The sequence below is a fragment of the Pungitius pungitius genome, unplaced genomic scaffold (assembly GCF_949316345.1).
Source record: "Pungitius pungitius unplaced genomic scaffold, fPunPun2.1 scaffold_116, whole genome shotgun sequence".
Classification (NCBI taxonomy): domain Eukaryota; kingdom Metazoa; phylum Chordata; class Actinopteri; order Perciformes; family Gasterosteidae; genus Pungitius; species Pungitius pungitius.
In genome coordinates, this window is record NW_026909824.1 from 1 (window position 1) to 17,177 (window position 17,177).

General features: G+C 47.9%; 1 protein-coding gene across 1 annotated transcript; it reads right to left on the minus strand.

The window, feature by feature from the left end:
• Positions 1 to 816: 816 nt before the first annotated feature.
• On the minus strand, positions 817 to 14,647 carry fgfr4 (fibroblast growth factor receptor 4). The gene is made up of 21 exons (XM_037467451.2): positions 14,382 to 14,647; positions 12,576 to 12,786; positions 10,140 to 10,312; positions 9,879 to 10,029; positions 9,686 to 9,736; positions 8,699 to 8,968; positions 8,499 to 8,588; positions 8,223 to 8,389; positions 7,951 to 8,074; positions 7,014 to 7,204; positions 6,698 to 6,836; positions 6,351 to 6,544; positions 6,123 to 6,268; positions 5,724 to 5,845; positions 5,521 to 5,631; positions 5,151 to 5,341; positions 3,585 to 3,707; positions 3,132 to 3,202; positions 2,878 to 3,015; positions 2,529 to 2,634; positions 817 to 2,374 (listed from the first exon to the last, which is right to left on the minus strand). Exons 2-21 carry the CDS (start codon positions 12,670 to 12,672, stop codon positions 2,234 to 2,236), a joined length of 2,796 nt encoding a protein of 931 aa, XP_037323348.2. The 5' UTR covers positions 12,673 to 12,786; positions 14,382 to 14,647; the 3' UTR covers positions 817 to 2,233.
• Between the last annotated feature and the right edge of the window lie 2,530 nt (positions 14,648 to 17,177).

The window sequence follows — 17,177 nt, forward strand, 5'->3', positions numbered from 1 at the left end:
TAAGAACGCTGCGATTGGCTTGAGTTCGTATCTGGGAGAAGAGCAGATAACTGGAATGTAAAGATGCAAATGTATCCGGATACTTTGCCTACGTTGACATTAAAACAAAAAGAGCTTCCTTCTAAACTAAGACGCCAACCGTCACCGGGTCGCTGACGGCGTGGAAAGCAAAGAGAAGACACTCCTTCGTTGACTAAACCGTTGAAATGAAACCCCTTCATTTTTAAATTGAAACAAAATGGACCAAAGAATATTGTAGTAGCTGGTGATACAGTTGTAGTAGATGTAAAGGACAGGACACATGTGGTTAATACAACTTTCAACATGGGGGGAGAGGGGGGGGTTGTGTGTCTGGTCTGATTCAGGGGGGGGACGCCGGGGGACACGGGGGGTGTCTCCTGCAGCTGGTCCCGCTGGCGGATCTGAATTAAGATTCGTAATTTGAAAGATGGTGGCTGTGGGGATAAAGATAGGGGCGTTTGGGGAGAGAAGAGGAGACATTAACATAATAAGAGCCTCTTCATTTGCACACAAACCCAAGCTACCCCCCCCCTCCGCAAAGCCCCCCCCCTCCGCAGAACTCCCTCTGGTCCGCAGTCACACCCATTAAAGCCTGCAAAGCCTTCATTGTCCGGCCGGGGCTTCGGACCTGAGGACCCCTCGCCAGCAGATTGGGCCGGGTGAAGGGTTACATCAAGACAAAGGAGTCCCCCCAACCCCACCCCCCCTCTCCCCATCTCCTCTATTTGAAATCAATCACACTGGCTTTCACATGCAGCCCCCCTCCCCCCCCCCCCCCCCCCCCCCCCCCCACTTTCCCTCGTCAGCAGTGACAGTGGCTTAGGGCCGACTCTCCAACATGGTCCCCGATGCCGAATCGTCAGTCCTCCTCGTCCCTCCCTGGACACACTGTCCTGGACACACCGTCTCTGACAATGGACGCCGAGGGGAGGAGCTTCGCCACCGCCGGCGCCTCCCGGACCTCCTTTTCATAACTTTGAGAAATACACCCGAGCCCAAAAAAACTCTGGTGGTTTTCATCCAAACAACAAGCGACAAGAACTCGGAATTCCTGCTGGTATTTAACCACTAATTGTTTGATGGGGCTGGAGGTCAGAGCGGTTTACTACAAAAGGGGAAAATGGAGGGCGGGGGGGGGGCTTCATTCCAAAATTGTAAACCGTGTTTAAAGACAAAATCCATTATTTTTGGATGACATGCCGTTTTTTTTTCATTTTTAATTTGATCATTAAAGCTTCTGATGTAATGCAATGAAACCTTTATAAGCATCTACTGTTAGTTTATGACTTGGGGGTGAATTCAATGTTCAATGTTGCCTCCAAATTAAGAATTTTGGAATGAAACCCAAACATTAATACAGCTGCAAAACGTTTGGCACTTGAAACACTTTTGATTTAATTCCTCTTTCCTTTCTCCTCCAATAACCTTCATTTTTGTGTCATTAAGAATAATTTATAAAGGCAATCGTCTTTCTGCCGCTGATATGTACATACAATATTTTAAAATTCAAATATATTCACAGGAAATCGCAAATTCAGGCACTTTGCTGCCACTAAAGACGCAACTTAGCACACGAGATCCTGAGATTTAAGACCTTTTTTTTTTCTTCTTTAAATAAGCAAAACAAAAAGTAAAATAATCTTATATAGAGAGATGTATATTTAACTATTAGTTCCTTCTTTTTTTTCTCATAGCAAAATAAATCTTTTTATTTTAGTTCCAATGTCTTATCACCAAGGTGTCACGCCCTGGTCGTGTGAGGAGGTCATTGTCCTTCAAAGAAAGCATCTCGTGGCCTTTGTGGGAACCAAGTTCTTCTCCTTTTGTGTTTTTTAGTGCCGCAGTTTTCCAACGTTTGCAACTGTTCTCGGACGCCGAGACTCCCGACGTGGCGCCGCGTTGTTTCGCTTTGTCCTCCTTTTTCTCACGGCCTCAATGTCCCTCTTCAGACCTCCACCGCGTGACAAGGCCCGTCGGCCTCAGTGCTCCATGTGCATACATGTGTTTATATATGTGTGTGTGTGTGTGTGTGTGTATAAACGCCCGCCTATATCTAAGGGCTTCTTCTGGGGCCATGATGGAGGTCCAGCTTCAACGCCACGAGAGGCTTCCGCGGACCTCCGACGTGGCCTCCAGTGGGTGCGTTACATGTGTTGTGTCAGTGTCTGTAATCTTGGGGGGGTGGGGGGGCTCCACGTCCACCCCTGGAGCGTTAGTCCTTGAAGCCCAGGAGGCAGGGGTCGGTGGACAACGCGTCGTGGGTGAAAACGGAGTCGTTGTCGGAGGAGCAGGAGCTGGACGTGTCCTCGCAGGAAGGCGAGTACTGCTCGAAGGGCGTCGACAGGTCCAAGTACTGAGGGGGGGGGGGGGGGGGGGGTGGGGGGTGGAAGGAGTTCAGGTGTTAGTTGGATAGGTTGGCAAGAGACATCAACGTGTTTAATCATATGCAGCAGTTTATCAATCCGTTCTGGTTTTGTTTCGGTTTGTACGCGTGTTTTAAAGCCCACCTCGTCAGAGATGGACAGCAGCACTTTGTCCAGCTCCTCCACCAGCTGCTTGAAGGTGGGCCTCTGGGTGGGAACGGCGTGCCAGCACTCACGCATCATCATGTAGCTGATGAGAAGAAAGAAGAAGAAAAAAGCACACAAGAGAAAATCATTTAGACCTTCTGCAAATTCCACAGCACCCCACACAGAGAACAATTAAATGTAACAAAAGGTATCTGCCTGAAGATTAAATGTTTCATCAATAGACAGATACGACTCTTAATTGAACCACATGTATGTATTTATTTGGGACGCATATTTTGAAGTTGTTTAAAGCATCTGTATTTGCTTTTTAAGGCGTCTGGCTTACAGTTCATGCGTGCAGTTGGAGGGTTTGTCCATGCGGTGTCCTTCCTTCAGCAGCTTGAAGAGCTCCTCGACGGGGATACCGGGGTACGGCGAGCCGCCCAGCGTGAAGATCTCCCACATCAGGACGCCGAACGACCACCTGAGCAGGGACCAGAGGATCAGGGCACGTCTACTCTGAAGACGTGTAGGCACAATCGACCCTGACCGGGTAATTTTCCCTGCAGGTGTTTTTTTTTGGGGGGGGGGGGGACTTACACGTCGCTCTGGTGTGTGTAGACCCTGTCAAACAAAGCCTCTGGTGCCATCCACTTCACCGGCAGACGTCCCTGCAAAGCGGACACGGACAAGTCAGAGACTCGCCTTCGTTCACCAGCAACAACTCACACGTTCTTCCTTCCGTCTGAAACATTCTTTCTTCCTTCTTTTTTTCTCTTTCTCAATCCCTCCCTCCCTCCTCCACCCTCTTTTCTGATTAAGTCCCATTAGGCCCGCTGCCAATCAGAGGTCTATTAAAACTGTGAAAGGCACCTTGCTGCTCTGTTTTATTCATTTCGTTGGTTTTATTGGATGATTTTAGCATGGTACTTTTTAGAGGAAAAATCCCAGAAAAGGAGTATTCAAGTTGCTCTACCACCTGGAAAGCAACTTTCTTCACTGAAGCAAAACAAAAGTGATTCCCAACGACGTGCCGCTTACAAACTGACTCACGTTTGTGGTTTTCTTGTAGTAGTCGATCTGGTGGACCCCTCTGGCGAGGCCGAAGTCGGCGATCTTCATGACGTTGTCCTCGGTCACCAGAACGTTTCTGGCTGCCAGATCTCTGTGGATGCACTGCAGAGAGAGGAGGGAGAATTAAAGACTGGACCAAAAGTCTAACAGCTGGGTCTCAGGATTGGAAGATTATCATACCGTCATTAAAATGCTCAGAGATTGAGTGTTGAATTTGGTAAAAAGGACTGCATTCATGGCATAAGTATAAATTCAATAAAAAAGTACTAAAACTAAATTCCGGCTCGAACAATATTGTGGTAATCGTGTTTTTGCTGTGTAATTGTTAAGGGTCTTCATGTAACGCCCTTTTGAATTAAGAAGACCTGTGACACAACTCTTTCTCTTCTGTTCCAAGTGGTGGTTTGTTCATGTAAAAACATGGTGTTGTGGGAAACAAAAATGATTCACTGCCCATTTTCTCCAAAAATGAAAAGAGTCTAAAGTCAACACACAGCGGCTCATTTTAGCGAACGCATAATAATAATAATAATAAAGTCTTTATATAGATATCCAGTCTGAAGAAAGAACAAACCCCTTGGGTGGGGCAAAAAGGCACCGTTTGCCCACATTGAACGGATATCATTAAGTTTATTTTGGTTTTCATTCGAAATAGACGTGGTTTCTGTGGGGACGTGCCAGTGAGCCGGGGCTCGGTTTGCGGGTCTCCCCATAATGGAGGGGTTAGTCTCAGGCTCCTGCATTCTTAGGGAGGCCGTAGAGCCAGAAACCCGATGCCTGCCTCCCAGACGACGTCTCCGCTGGCTGTTTGCTAACAGATTTATGGCGGCTCTAAAAAAAAGGGACAAAGCCCCCGCGATGGAGAGGACGGACAGATGGATGGAGAAGGGTAAACAGGGCTGAGGCCGCGGCAGCTTTCTGCTCAGGAATGCCTGTCTGAGACGCCGGTGGGCGGACAAAGAGACGTGTTGATTAGAAGCACACAGACGGAGGAAAAAAACGAAAGGGGTAGTGACATGAGGGGGTTGGGATGGGAAGACAGGGAGAAAGAAGAAAGGGGCAGACAGATGCAAAGAGAAATCCATCCTTAGGCGAAGTGCTCGAGAACTCAATCCTAACCCCAGTTCCAAACTTCTCACACTGCAAAGCATTTTTTCTACACTGCTTGTCTTTTCTGGTTCTACTTCCAGCCCAACGACGTCAATACATTTTACTGAATTGGGGTCTGATTCACAAATATCCCTCTTAAGACCTTTGAGACACCAAAAGAAATCTCAGACATCAGAAATCTCACATGACAAGTGAGTGCTAAACAAATGAGTAGGCATAGCAGCCATACAGATAGTGTCTTCTAAGATTCTTCTTTGGTTCACAGTGATAGCAGTAATGTATAAAAAAATCTTTCTTTTTTTCAGTCTTCTCTTGACCATAAATCGCAAAGCAAATTCCCAGAACCTGAGATGTTTTCAAATCTCTCTGGAAACAAAGAGATTGTGGCCCTGACAGGTTCTTACAAGTTATTTCCGCTTTTCAAAGCGAGCGTACCCTTTTGGAGGCCAGGTACTCCATCCCTCTGGCCACCTGGTAGGCGCAGGACAGCAGGTCTTTGAAGGTGAGCTGCTCTTCGGGCACTTTCGTCATATCAAAGGTGTAGTCTGTGCCCGGGGGTCTCCGGGCCCGCAGGTACTCCCTCAGACTGCCTTTGGAGGCGTACTCCACCAGCACATACAGAGGCCCTGAGGGGCGGGGGGGGAAAACAGGATAAAGGACGGGGTTGTTTCTATTGTTGTTTTAGCCTTGAGGCTTGCGACCCCCATCACTGAAACACTGACTAAATTAGTTGTTTGTTGAGATGAAGAGCAATGACACTCTGTTGACGCAGAATTAAACTAGAACAGTTTAGACGGACACTCACCATCTTGTGTGCAAACCCCAAGCAGGTTTATGATGTTCTTGTGTTTGTCCATGACCTTCATGAGCTCCATCTCCGAGATGAGGTCTGCCAGGTCTTTGTCTGTGGCGTCATCTTTGGGGAAGGATGCATTTTGTTTAGAAGAGGCTGCAGACTCATTACTAATCTCTCGAGGCATTTTGGTGAACGTATTATTTCTTTCCTACCTTTGAGCATCTTAACCGCCACAGTGGAGGCCGGATCCGGAGAGTCCTTGTTGATGCCGTAGGCATCTGCTCTGACCACCTGACCGAAGCAGCCTTCTCCCAGAGGTTTGCCCAGAGTTAAACTGGATAAAAGAACAGCAAAGGTTGGTGAAAATAAGCATGTACAAATGACAAACAGTCAGATCCATAATTTGGGGCTCTAACTTCTTAAAGCAAATGCTGGAAAGGGCAAACAGCTCGCCGTGGGCTTGTTTATCCCCCCACAAACCGAAATAAGTTTAGTGAAGAAATACTGTAAACTCTGTATACTAATCTCTTTTATAATAATTTTATAAGTGACAAAAGAGCAATTTCTTTGCAGACGATGGTGGAATCTATTCTAACGTGCAGATGACTTACTTCTCTCTGGGGAACTCCCAGTCTGGGTCGTAGGGCAATTCAAACTCCATGACTCCAGCCAGCATGGGAGAGCAGCTGGACGAGAGTCGAGCAACCCGCATAAGCGACGCACTGGACTTCCCCGATGAGTTGGACTCCACCGAGTACTGCAGAAGGAGGTAATACTTTAGGAAATACTTTTCAAAATGAGGCGAGGACAAAGCTCCTATAATGCATAGCGCCTCGTACCTGTCTGCGAAGAGGAAACTTGGAGAGTTTCTGCACTGGCAGCGCATTGAACGGCTCCCTTCTGGGTTGGACCTGCATTCGACACAATACCACGATGACGATGGCCATGATCAGGGCCAGGAAACCACAGGCGTAGATGATGATGTCAGTGTACTTTGTCTCCATGGTCTCAATGGGGTCCACGGTTTCCTCTTCTGAAGAAAGAAATGGACAATGAAATATTTAAAGTATTTTTGTGACATGATATCATTCTATTCATTTTTTGCTGGCAATTTAGTGCCTTAAATTGTTCTGTCTATTTTTCTCAGCTCTGAGATGAGGCCTGAGGTCTTCAGTTTGTTCTTTACCTGAGAGGACAGTGAGCCAGGCGGACTGGTAAGCAAATCCGATCGAATTGCCAGCCAGACAGGTGTACTCTCCTGCATCCTCCATGGCAACTTTGGACAGGTAGAGCACCTCCACCTCTGACATGTTCAGACTGCCGGTCTGCAAAAAAACGATTGCAGAAATAGTGACATTATTACATGGCACAAAGATATCATCGCCAGTTCTGCGAGATGCCTTTACTGTTGTTTAGCAAACTAATTCTGTGAGCACTTCACCATATTAAAGCAGATTGGAGATGAAGTTAAAAGATGAAAAGGATTTTGGAGTTTGACCAACCTTGAGAACCCGAACGTAGGGCGTCCCATCAGAACCGTAGAGGCTGCCGTTGATTGCAATGTGTTTGAGCCACTGAATGTGAGGCTGGGCGTCGCTGTAGACCTTACAGAGGAACTGGACATCGCTTCCCACCACCGCTGTGATGTTGGCTGGTAGACCGGCCTGCAGGATGGGCCTGTGCGGGGAACGCTCTGTGTTGGGATGAGGAGAGATGGGGAAAAATTGAGCGAAGAAAAAAAAAACGAACCAGTCGGAGCTCAGGTCTACTTAGGGTTCAAAGATCATTTGGGGACATGGAGAATGAAATTTAACAGATCTGTCAAGCTTGGTCCCAGAAATACTCCTCCATGCAGGAAGGAAGAATACAGAAAACTGGAATTATAACGAGCTAGGGCTCAATAAATCCAGATATTTTGCCGTTTTGCCGACTGCTTTGTGTAAACAGATGTCTGAAATTGCCAAGCAGTTGTCCCTTTCACATATTATGTTTTTTTTCATGCTGGCATTCCAGAGCAGAAAATGTCATTTTGGGATGGAAATTTGTTCCACCAGCATGGGTCTTTATCAGCTGGTCGGCAGGGCTCTCTTTGATCTGAGGTTGCTCTAGCTCTCTGATCTCGTTAGCGGCCTCGTTAGTTTTTCTCCCCCCGTTGTCGAGGACAGAAACTGACCCCGCGGTGGACGGACAGCGAACAAATGAACAAACAAACCGCTGCCCTCCTCGATTTCTTGTCACAGGTCAGGTAGAAAACTGGTGTGGACGCCTGATCGTCCACATCCTGCCCAGGCGCCCCTTTCCCCTTCTGCTAACCCTAACCCGCACACGTCCCCTCCCTCAGACTGGAGGCTGTTATTCTCAAGAACGCCTTTTAAACTCTTACTATTGCTGCTGTGATTTAAATTAAACGCGAATCTTGCTGCATTGTAAGTTTCTTACCCAGGACATCAAGCACGTAGCTGTGAGCTATGGAGCCATATCTGTTCTCCACCAAGCAAGTGTAGTTCCCTCTGTCTGAAGGCACGACGCTCTCCATCACCAAGCTCCAGTGCTGGTGTCTCAGCTAGCAAAAATAAACACGCAGAAAAAAAATACATCAATACTGGGCTTCATGAAGGTCAGGCCCCACTGTGAGTTCCGCCGGATCATCCGAACGCAAACAAGTCTCCTTGAGCTTCATGTAGCGTTCAAGACATGGAGCCCATCCTCACCTTGATGCCACCGATGCGGTGCTCTCCTCTGAATTCACGTCCATTTTTTAGCCAGCGGATGCTGGGCATGGGGCTGCCCATGGCGGGGCAACGGAACTTCACTGTGTTGCCCGCGGGAACCGCGTATAGCTTCTTCTCCATACGCTGAGTGTGGGTCCAGTAAGGACCTGTAACGATAGACACCAGCCAATGAGACGGCGGTCAGAGGTGTGCTGTGATGAGGCCTGGAGGTTGGAGTTGCAGCAGTTGCCCTGGGGAACAGAGACAGCAACGTACCTCCGGAGAAGTAGACCTGGTCGTTTTCGATCTCAGCCGATGAGTCCTCCAAGCCGTTGTCCTCATCATCGTCCCCCGACCCCAACGAGTCTGGAAACAAACATTGTCCAGTTATTCACATCGTTGACTATTAAAACTTTGACGATGGATTAATCGAAACTTGTAAAACAGCTGTGGGTGCAAAGTGCTGGTGTCTTTACCTGCCACGGTGATGGTGAAGTTCCTCACAGGCTCCTTGGTTCCCCGGAGAACACACACATAAACGCCAGAGTCCTCGTATGTCACGTCTGCGATCTCCATGACGGCTCCGCGGATCTGGATGCGGGGTGTGGGCAGAACCCGAGTCGCCTCCTTGTACCAGTGCACCGCCATGCCGGGCCGGGCGCTCGGGTCGCAGCGCAGTTTCAGCACGTTGCCCGGCTCCAGCAGGAGATGCTCGGAGGTGTCCTCGCTGCGGTCGTCAATAGCGTCTTTTGAAAGAAATCGGCACAGACTTGAGTATGTGCCCCTCATCTCGTTACTTTCCTTCATTTTCTATATATTCTACTCTTTCACGCACATGTCAGCAGGTTATTTGTTCTTCTCCTCTCTGAGGCAAGAGGCCGTCCCCTCAACTATGACCTTCAACACTTCAACTCCATTATCTCCTCTACCAACACACACACACACACAATGAGATTACCATGGCGACCAGGAGGCCTGACCGATCCCAACCCCCTCCACACACCCCCCTTCTCCTCTTCATCTTTTTGTTCCCCTGTGGATTATTGTGGGACTGAGAGCCATCTAGCTAACACTGCAAACTCCCTCCCAAAACAGAGAGAAAACGAATGAAAGCAAAGAGGAGGGAGAAGGGGAAGCCGAAGCTAATGAACATGTTGCAGCGTGACAGTGGACGGAGAGTAAATCTGAGGGGCGGTGAAGGTTCACTGGAGATCTAAGTGAGCGACGGGAGGAGAGAAGTCCATTCCAGCCCGGGGAGGAGGACGAGCCCACACAGATGGCCGCCATGCAGCCCTTCAAGTCTGGGTTTTATAAACTTATTCTAAACAGCCTCTCTAAACACAACTCTCACGTTGTCAACATTTGAAGGGATTGCGGCGTCGGGAAAAGGATTTTAAATAAAACGCTCTGTGATTTGACAGTGTTTATTTTGGACTCAACATGTTGCAGCATGAGAAGGTTACCTGATGGGATGTCTGCAACAGTCGGGTCCACGGTTCGAGAAATGATGGTACCTGTGGCAAAGTCAAAAGTTAGATTACGTTAGAATGCAATACTTGGTCTTGGCCGGTGCTACACTGAAGTATAGTTTGACAGTCTCATTGTACAAAACTAGCGAGATTTTAACCAAAAGTGCGACGATAAAGAGTGTCGTACCCTGCAGGACCTGCAGCCACGCCGACTGCATGGCCCGAACCATCTGTCCTTCGTGGGTGCTCTCGGCCAGGCAGATGTACTCTCCCGCGTCCTCCAGACTGATGTTGGACAGATGCAAAGTGTTCACCTTGGAGCCGTTGCTCTGTAGGATCTGCGCGGACGGGTGATCATTTTAGCCTCTTCTATGACATTTAACATGACGGGGACTCAAAACAAGACATTTAAGTGTTTGTGGGTATCTATCGGTGGATCAATTCTCACCGTCAGAGCGCTGAGGCGTGGCGGTCCTTCCAGGCTAACCTCAGTCTTCAGCCACTGCACCTTGGTGGACGCCGGCCGGTGGATTTTACACGTCAGCTTCGCCTGACCACCTACGACCCCCGTGATGTTTCCTGGGTAACCCGGCACAATCAGAGGCCTGGATACACGAAGATCTGGATACCAAAGAGGAGATACATATAAAAATAATGAGACCTCATTTCAGCATTTCAAATATTGGGGGGGGGGGGGTGTTTAGCTATATTTCAAGCTTGAAGGACAAAGGACTGCAGACCTCCTTGGTTTGAACAAACTCTGGAGTGAACGAGACCGAAGAAATGTCAAAACACACCCTGAAGGTTTCGGTTTACCTCTGAGAGGTCCGGCAACAGAGGGACACCATGTTCCTGAACAGACGCTGTCATTTAATGCCAGCGGGGTGGGGGGGGGGTGGGGGGGAACCGGCGATAGAGTGCCCTGATAACCCGGCTACCATCGTGTCACCATCACCCACAGTGCCCTCCATTCACCGGGTCACTCGGCCATTCATGCCGCCCGCACACTCACTGGTTTGAGCATATGTGCGCTCTGGACCGGGGACCCCGCTCGCTGCTCGGCCACTCAGAACGAGCAATTTTCCAGAGCAATTTTCTGTCTGATTGCTTCCTGCCAGCGCTTAGTGAAAAGGCAATCTGTTCCCTTGTCGGAGTGAAGTGCTTTCAGGAGCACACACACACACACACACAGACACACACAGACACACGGTTACAACCTTTGAGAGGGGGGAATCAGATGCGCTGATCGGTGAAAGCAACTTTAAGAAAACCAATTAAAAGACACGTGGTGACGGACAGTCTTAACACCTCGCACAAAAAAACAGTAAGAGAGCCCAACAAGCATCTTCATCTGATGGGGCGAAGGCAGTAAAACACGGGGATGAGCAGAGACACACACACACACACACACACACATTTACGGCCGTGCTAATGAACTTGCAGAAGGAGGGGACGGTGCCCTGGAGTTGAACTCGAGGCAGAGTGTGAATTGTCACCTAGAGGCGAGGGGGCAAACGAAACACAACACAAACAAACCGCTCGGCCCTGAACGAGCAAGGCATGGGCCTGCTGGGCCGGCGCTCTGGGTGGAAAACCCGGCGTGGAGTCTGTGGGCCTAACCCGCTCCATTTTATAACTTCAGACAGAGCCCGTTGAAATGGTTCACATTACTGTTTCTGAGGTCATAGATTAACCTGAGACTTGAATGTGTGTATCAACAGCTGATTTGCTCTCCATATTGCATGAGACATGATTTCATGCTTTGCTAGAAATGGTTGATTACCCTTTTTTTTTTTTACAGAAATTAGAGATGCCATGTGCAAAGTTACAATAAACATGACCACAGGCCGCTCTGGTAGATGCATAACAAAAAATAAATAAAAGCAAACCCAAGCATGTAGTAGAGACCAAGCATAAGATCGAATTATTTGGGAAATTTTGTTCTCAATGATTGGAGGTCAAAAACTTAACGGCAAATTACATATGCCACACATCCGTTTTGAACATCTCTTTAAAGGATGTAAGTTTCAGGGGGAAAACTGTGACATCGTCTGTGTTCCTTGTTTTTATAATGATGTTTATGTATAAATAAAGAGCAGCCAAAAGCTATTTAAGCTTGCCAGATATGTACAGACAAAAGCTATACTCAAACTTTTCTCTAATCTATAATGATGTGGCAGAAAAAAAAACGACTGGACATTGGTCAAGTTAGATCCCTGCATTTAGCAGTATGTGGTTAGAAACATTAGATGTGTAATTATATTTAGTAACATGACAGAAAACGCCCAGTGGCTTGTTTGCCTGCGGAAAATTGAGGCAACATTCTACCACTCTCATTTGAGTCTATTCTAAAAGACCAACATAAAAGTTGGAATGCTGCTTCCAAAGCTTCAATTTGCATGTTTTACGACCTTCAGATCTCTGTATGATCAATCCTAGGTCTGACTCTTAACTCTTCTATCCTAAATAAACCAGAGAGGGGTTTTTGTGCACGTTGTCCTCTGAGCAAGCGTGCCTCGGCTGGCCTTTGCAGAGGCCCAGAAGCACAAAGATCCAGAAGAGACAGCTTGTGCGTTCGATGCCTCCGGGGCAGCGACCCACCTTGTCTTTCATCCATCCACACACAAAAATGTCCCCCCCCGTATCTTTTGATCTGACTCGAAAGATCATCCGCTTCATGCAGAAGGGGAATCGTCTGGATCGACTGATTGCATTGGACATTTACCGATTGCACCTTCACTTCTCAAGAGTGACAAATGCTGACTCTCTGCATCGGCTGAGAGGTTGTTTTTTTTTCTCCCTCCTTCGGACTGGTCTGCAGCCTCTCTGTCTTGAGGGCAAACACTTCTCTTCTTCTGGAAGAGAAGCCGTTTTCGGGTCTTACCTTTAGTCCTCGCTTGGTCGATGGCCCTGGGCGAGGCTCCGTCCATCAAGCACAGCAGGAGAACGCAGAACGTGCAGAGCCTCTCCATCTTCTTCATGCCTGTGTTCCCGGGGGTTTCAAAGGGGGCCGAAATGTACGTCGGAAGCCTGGAGTGGGCTTCACACTCCGGTCCCGAGCATCGGAATCTTCAGAAAAGCCTCAAAATAATGTCCTGCAGATGGAAACAGCCGGGAATGGGAGACGTGTTATCTGCTGATCAGAGATCCGTCTGGAGAATAGCTAAAGACCTAAAGCCCCTCCGTTCAACCACAGGCCAGGCAGACGTCCTGCTATCCGTCCCGCTCGTTGCTCTCTACATTGTCCAGGCTCTCCTGCGTCGTGAATACGGTGCCTGGTGTTTGTCAATTGAATGGGCCCCCGCTCGGCCTGCCCCGCTGTAACGGGCCCTGGCTGGGAAAAACACTTGAAGGTTGCCAGGAAGCTACCGAATCGGAAGGAGCGGCAGAGAAACTCGGCCCCTGCAGCTGGCACCGGACTACAGGTGACCCGTCGCTGGAGCGTCAAGCGGACCGCGTGATATACCTCAAATTTGGGCATTTTAAATAAATAAATAAAAAGTTCCTTTCTGGTAATTAAATGTTTGTCAGAGGAGAGTAAAATAAATGCCAATCCCAGAGTCCCGATATGAGGTTGATGTATGGATTGGCATTGTTGCCTGAAAATGTCATTGATTAATATGACAGGAATTATTTTTTTGCAACAATTTGCTTGACTTCTGAACGAACCAATGCAACTCAAATAGCAAAGTTGATGACAACACGTTCTCAAATGTGCAAAGCTGTATAAATGGTACACGAAATACCTCAATTCCATTTGAAAATATGCCCACGAAGAGATGACTATACGAGAACTCTTACCAATGTAATCTAAGTACAAGGCATTCATTCACTGTGAAGTCCTTCCTGCGCACACACACACACACACACACACACACGATAAACTCTAACAGCCTACAGTAGGAGCTGTAATAAGGAATAAAGCAGTGACCAACTGCGCACAGGCGCCAGACCCTGGTGCGCCCCCCCCCCCCCCCCCCTTCCCATGCACACCGTTTAAAGAACCAGCCTGCTGAAACGTATTCTTTCCCAATTAATTAAGGACTGGGGGGAAAAGCATTTTTTTTTTCTACTGCTGCATCACTTTCTACTCAGAGAGACAGATGTGGAGGTTTTTTTTTGTCCTGAATGTGCTGCATCTTTCTGCAGAATAATCAGTCATAACACCGTTAATCCTTCAACGAATCAAAGCAATACCTTAACAAATGACTACTGGACCTCACGTATTATAAGAGGAACTAGATGATCTACTTGCAGGTAAAATACCATTATATGTGCTTCTCTTGATGATCTTTTTTTTTTTCCTTCTGTGGTGTGAGAGTTCAAACTCCGCCGTAAAGCGTCTTGCCCCCAAACAAATAGTCGGTGTTGGAAGGTTCAATGTCTAACAGGCAATGTGACTTGTTTGGATTCTGCACGCGTTGCAAACAAACTTCTTCACCTCATGTGGAAACAACACCGGCAAAAGTTCCCTATGTCGGGTTTCCAATTCAAACGAGCGCTCCACACAGGTGGAGGCAAAAAAAACAACAACCTCGGGATTCAATTCAGTGCCTTGATTTGGTTTTATGAAACTCACACTACGAACTCGTTTACACGGTTTTCATTAAATACATATGAGGGTTTTATTCAGGATTTCCCCGAAACATGAATGAAACAACAAATCCGTCTATATTCACTATTCACCCACCTTTTCCTCTGGGTCTGCGGGCGCAGAGATGACTGGCACCGGGGGGAGGAAATCACTCCTTGTCCCGCTCGATACGAGTGAATATTGAAATCCTCATTTGGAGCCTCGTTGTCGCCGATGTACCTTCCCCAAAAATAAGTTTGTGAACGGCTCTGGTTTATCCGGCTGAAAGTCGACCTTATATATCCATTAAAAACAGCCCCTTGGAACAGGAACGACAGCTGCCTGGCTCTGCTGGCCGATTGAAGGAGCTGTGACCCCCCCCCCCCCCCGGGCAAAGTCCACTGAGGCCGGCCGCTCACAGGGCGAAATCCAAGCAGACAAAGAAAACCAAACACGGAGCCAGAAAGTGGATCTGCGGGTCTAACAAAACTCTTAATTTAAGGTTAAAGAAATTTGGAGAAACAAATTCCGAGATGTGGAGAGTGAGCGATTGATAGAGCGTGATCACAACGTGCACCGTTTGTTGTGAGTCCTCTTTCTGTTGGACCGTACACTTGGATAACTCTTTACGTGCGTCTTTACGCAGCGCTCCAGCGAGGTCTCCTCTCCCGTGTGGAGTGTCTCCCGGTCAGATCTGAGCTGTGCCGCTCAAAAGTGGAGCTCAGCAGCCTCCTCCTCCTCCTCCTCCTCCTCGGAGAGAGAGAGAGAGAGAGAGAGAGAGAGAGAGAGAGAGAGAGAGAGAGAGAGTCCTGCACAAACCAACATGCCCTCCACTCCACTGCTCTCCGGACCGCAGTGACAACAACAATGGTGGGTGAGCAGCCCGGGGAGGGGGGAGGGGGGGGGTTGCTGGTGGAGAGAGAGAGAGACAAGAGAGAGGGAGAGCGAGAGGGAGGGGTGCGCTTCTGTTACCCCCCCGCCTTCCCATACACCCCCACGCACTAAAAGCCCCCGTCCCTCGAGAGAAGTGGCGAATACAACCCAAGACTCTCATTTGTCCCCCACCCCCCACCCACCACCCCCGCCCTCCCTCCTCTCCGCGGGGCAAAGCGCGTTGACGCAGACGATTAAGATGTTACACAACTTAAATAAATGTGCAAACTGCACTTTTAAAAGCTTCTCACGCGGTGACCGAGCGTGCGCCAAAACAACCTCATAAATCACGTTTTCGCCGGATAATTTATTGCTGGCTAATTGTGGCTTATGCAAACAGGGCATCAAGACCTCGCATTCAGTTCCTTTGGTGGAGTGTTTTAATTGCATCAGTGAATAGAAGAAGAGCACGTAATCCCATTAGAGCTGCAGCCTAGGCCCGTTTTTATCAGCTTCGTGTTGACCCGTGTGTTAATGCTCTGATGTTTTATTCAATTGACTGATAGAGAGAACACTTCATATATGGTGAGAATGTTAAATGAGATCAGCATGCTGGATATGAATAGACAACACCGGATAATGAGAATAAAGTGATTAAAAGTGTGAACATAAGGTGACATGGAGTCAATAACTGTCATTAACATGATGATTGTGGGCACAAAACACCAACATGAAGTTACTCTGCAATAAACCCGATTACATCCGTCTTTGAATTAATTTTACCTATTTGATTTCTTATTTTTGTTTTTATTTGTTGCTCCCTCCCATTTTTGTATGCAAGAGCAGCAATTAAAGCAATATTAACTTCAGTCTATTTCAAAGAAATAAGACACAAAGACTTGGTAAGTGTTTAAAAAATTAGAGGATTTGCCGCATGCATTTATCACCGTTACACCGAGGACACAACCCAATTATTAAGGTCAAGTCCCTGCAGGTCAGTGTCCTTGCTTTGTAATCGGGGGGCTTCTTCACACAGTTGGAAGCACATTTTACTCCATTGGGATGAACTGATTAATTGTGAGTCAGAACAAATCCCTGCATGGAAATGATTAATATAATATATTGGTTCAAAGCTATTTAGCTCATCCAGGTAGCGCACGGTGTGTCCAGAATGACATTGATTTAAGCCTCTGCTAAATCCTCCAGCATTATTGTTTTTGTTTGTTATGGAGAAAGACAGGAAGTGCTGATGCAAGAGAGCAATCACAAGCTACAAAGGTCCTGGCACAGATTCAAACGCGGTCACGTGACACCTGCTCGAGCCGAGCCGCTGCCAAGCCGCGTCATCCCGGGGGGGAACTGCACACCTGGTGCACTTCATCTCGTGAGACTCTTCCAGCGACCACTGTGTTTACATGAAATGCATGCGCTGAAATAAATTCCACATTTGACCTTTGACCCTTCTCGGTGCTTCTGCCGGTCAGACGGGAGCTTTACGAGCAAAAGTCAAAGTGCGCAAATAGAGAAGGCCGAGTGGAAGTCATAAAGTAGATAAGAGTTGTGCTGATGGCAGAGTGCCGGGCCGGGCCGCTGGGTCCGTGCGTCACACCCGCCCGTGAGCCTGTGAACTGGTACGTCTATCTTTGTGAGGACCTCACTTCTCCTTAGTCAGTGTCAGGTATTCGTTCGTCTGTGTGTGTGTGTGGGAGAAACCTGTGGTTACTGATGACTTTGTGGGAACGCGCCTTTTTGGGGGTACGAAGTGGGGACCCTTACAAGATCATTGAGTTTAGGGAAAGTCTCCAAGCCAAAAGTCATGTAACCACAACTTCATGTGTTTTTAGCCTGATGAATCGCATTAACATACCTGTGTTTCGGGGAGGAGAGCGAGGTGTTGATGTTATTGCAGGTTTTTGTTGTGCTAATGGTACACAGGTGGGATTACCGTCACCTCAACTACTTCACACACACACTCGAAACGTATTGAACACCACAAATAGAGCATTTAATGTCGAATGAAATGTAAGTGGGTCTTTGTAA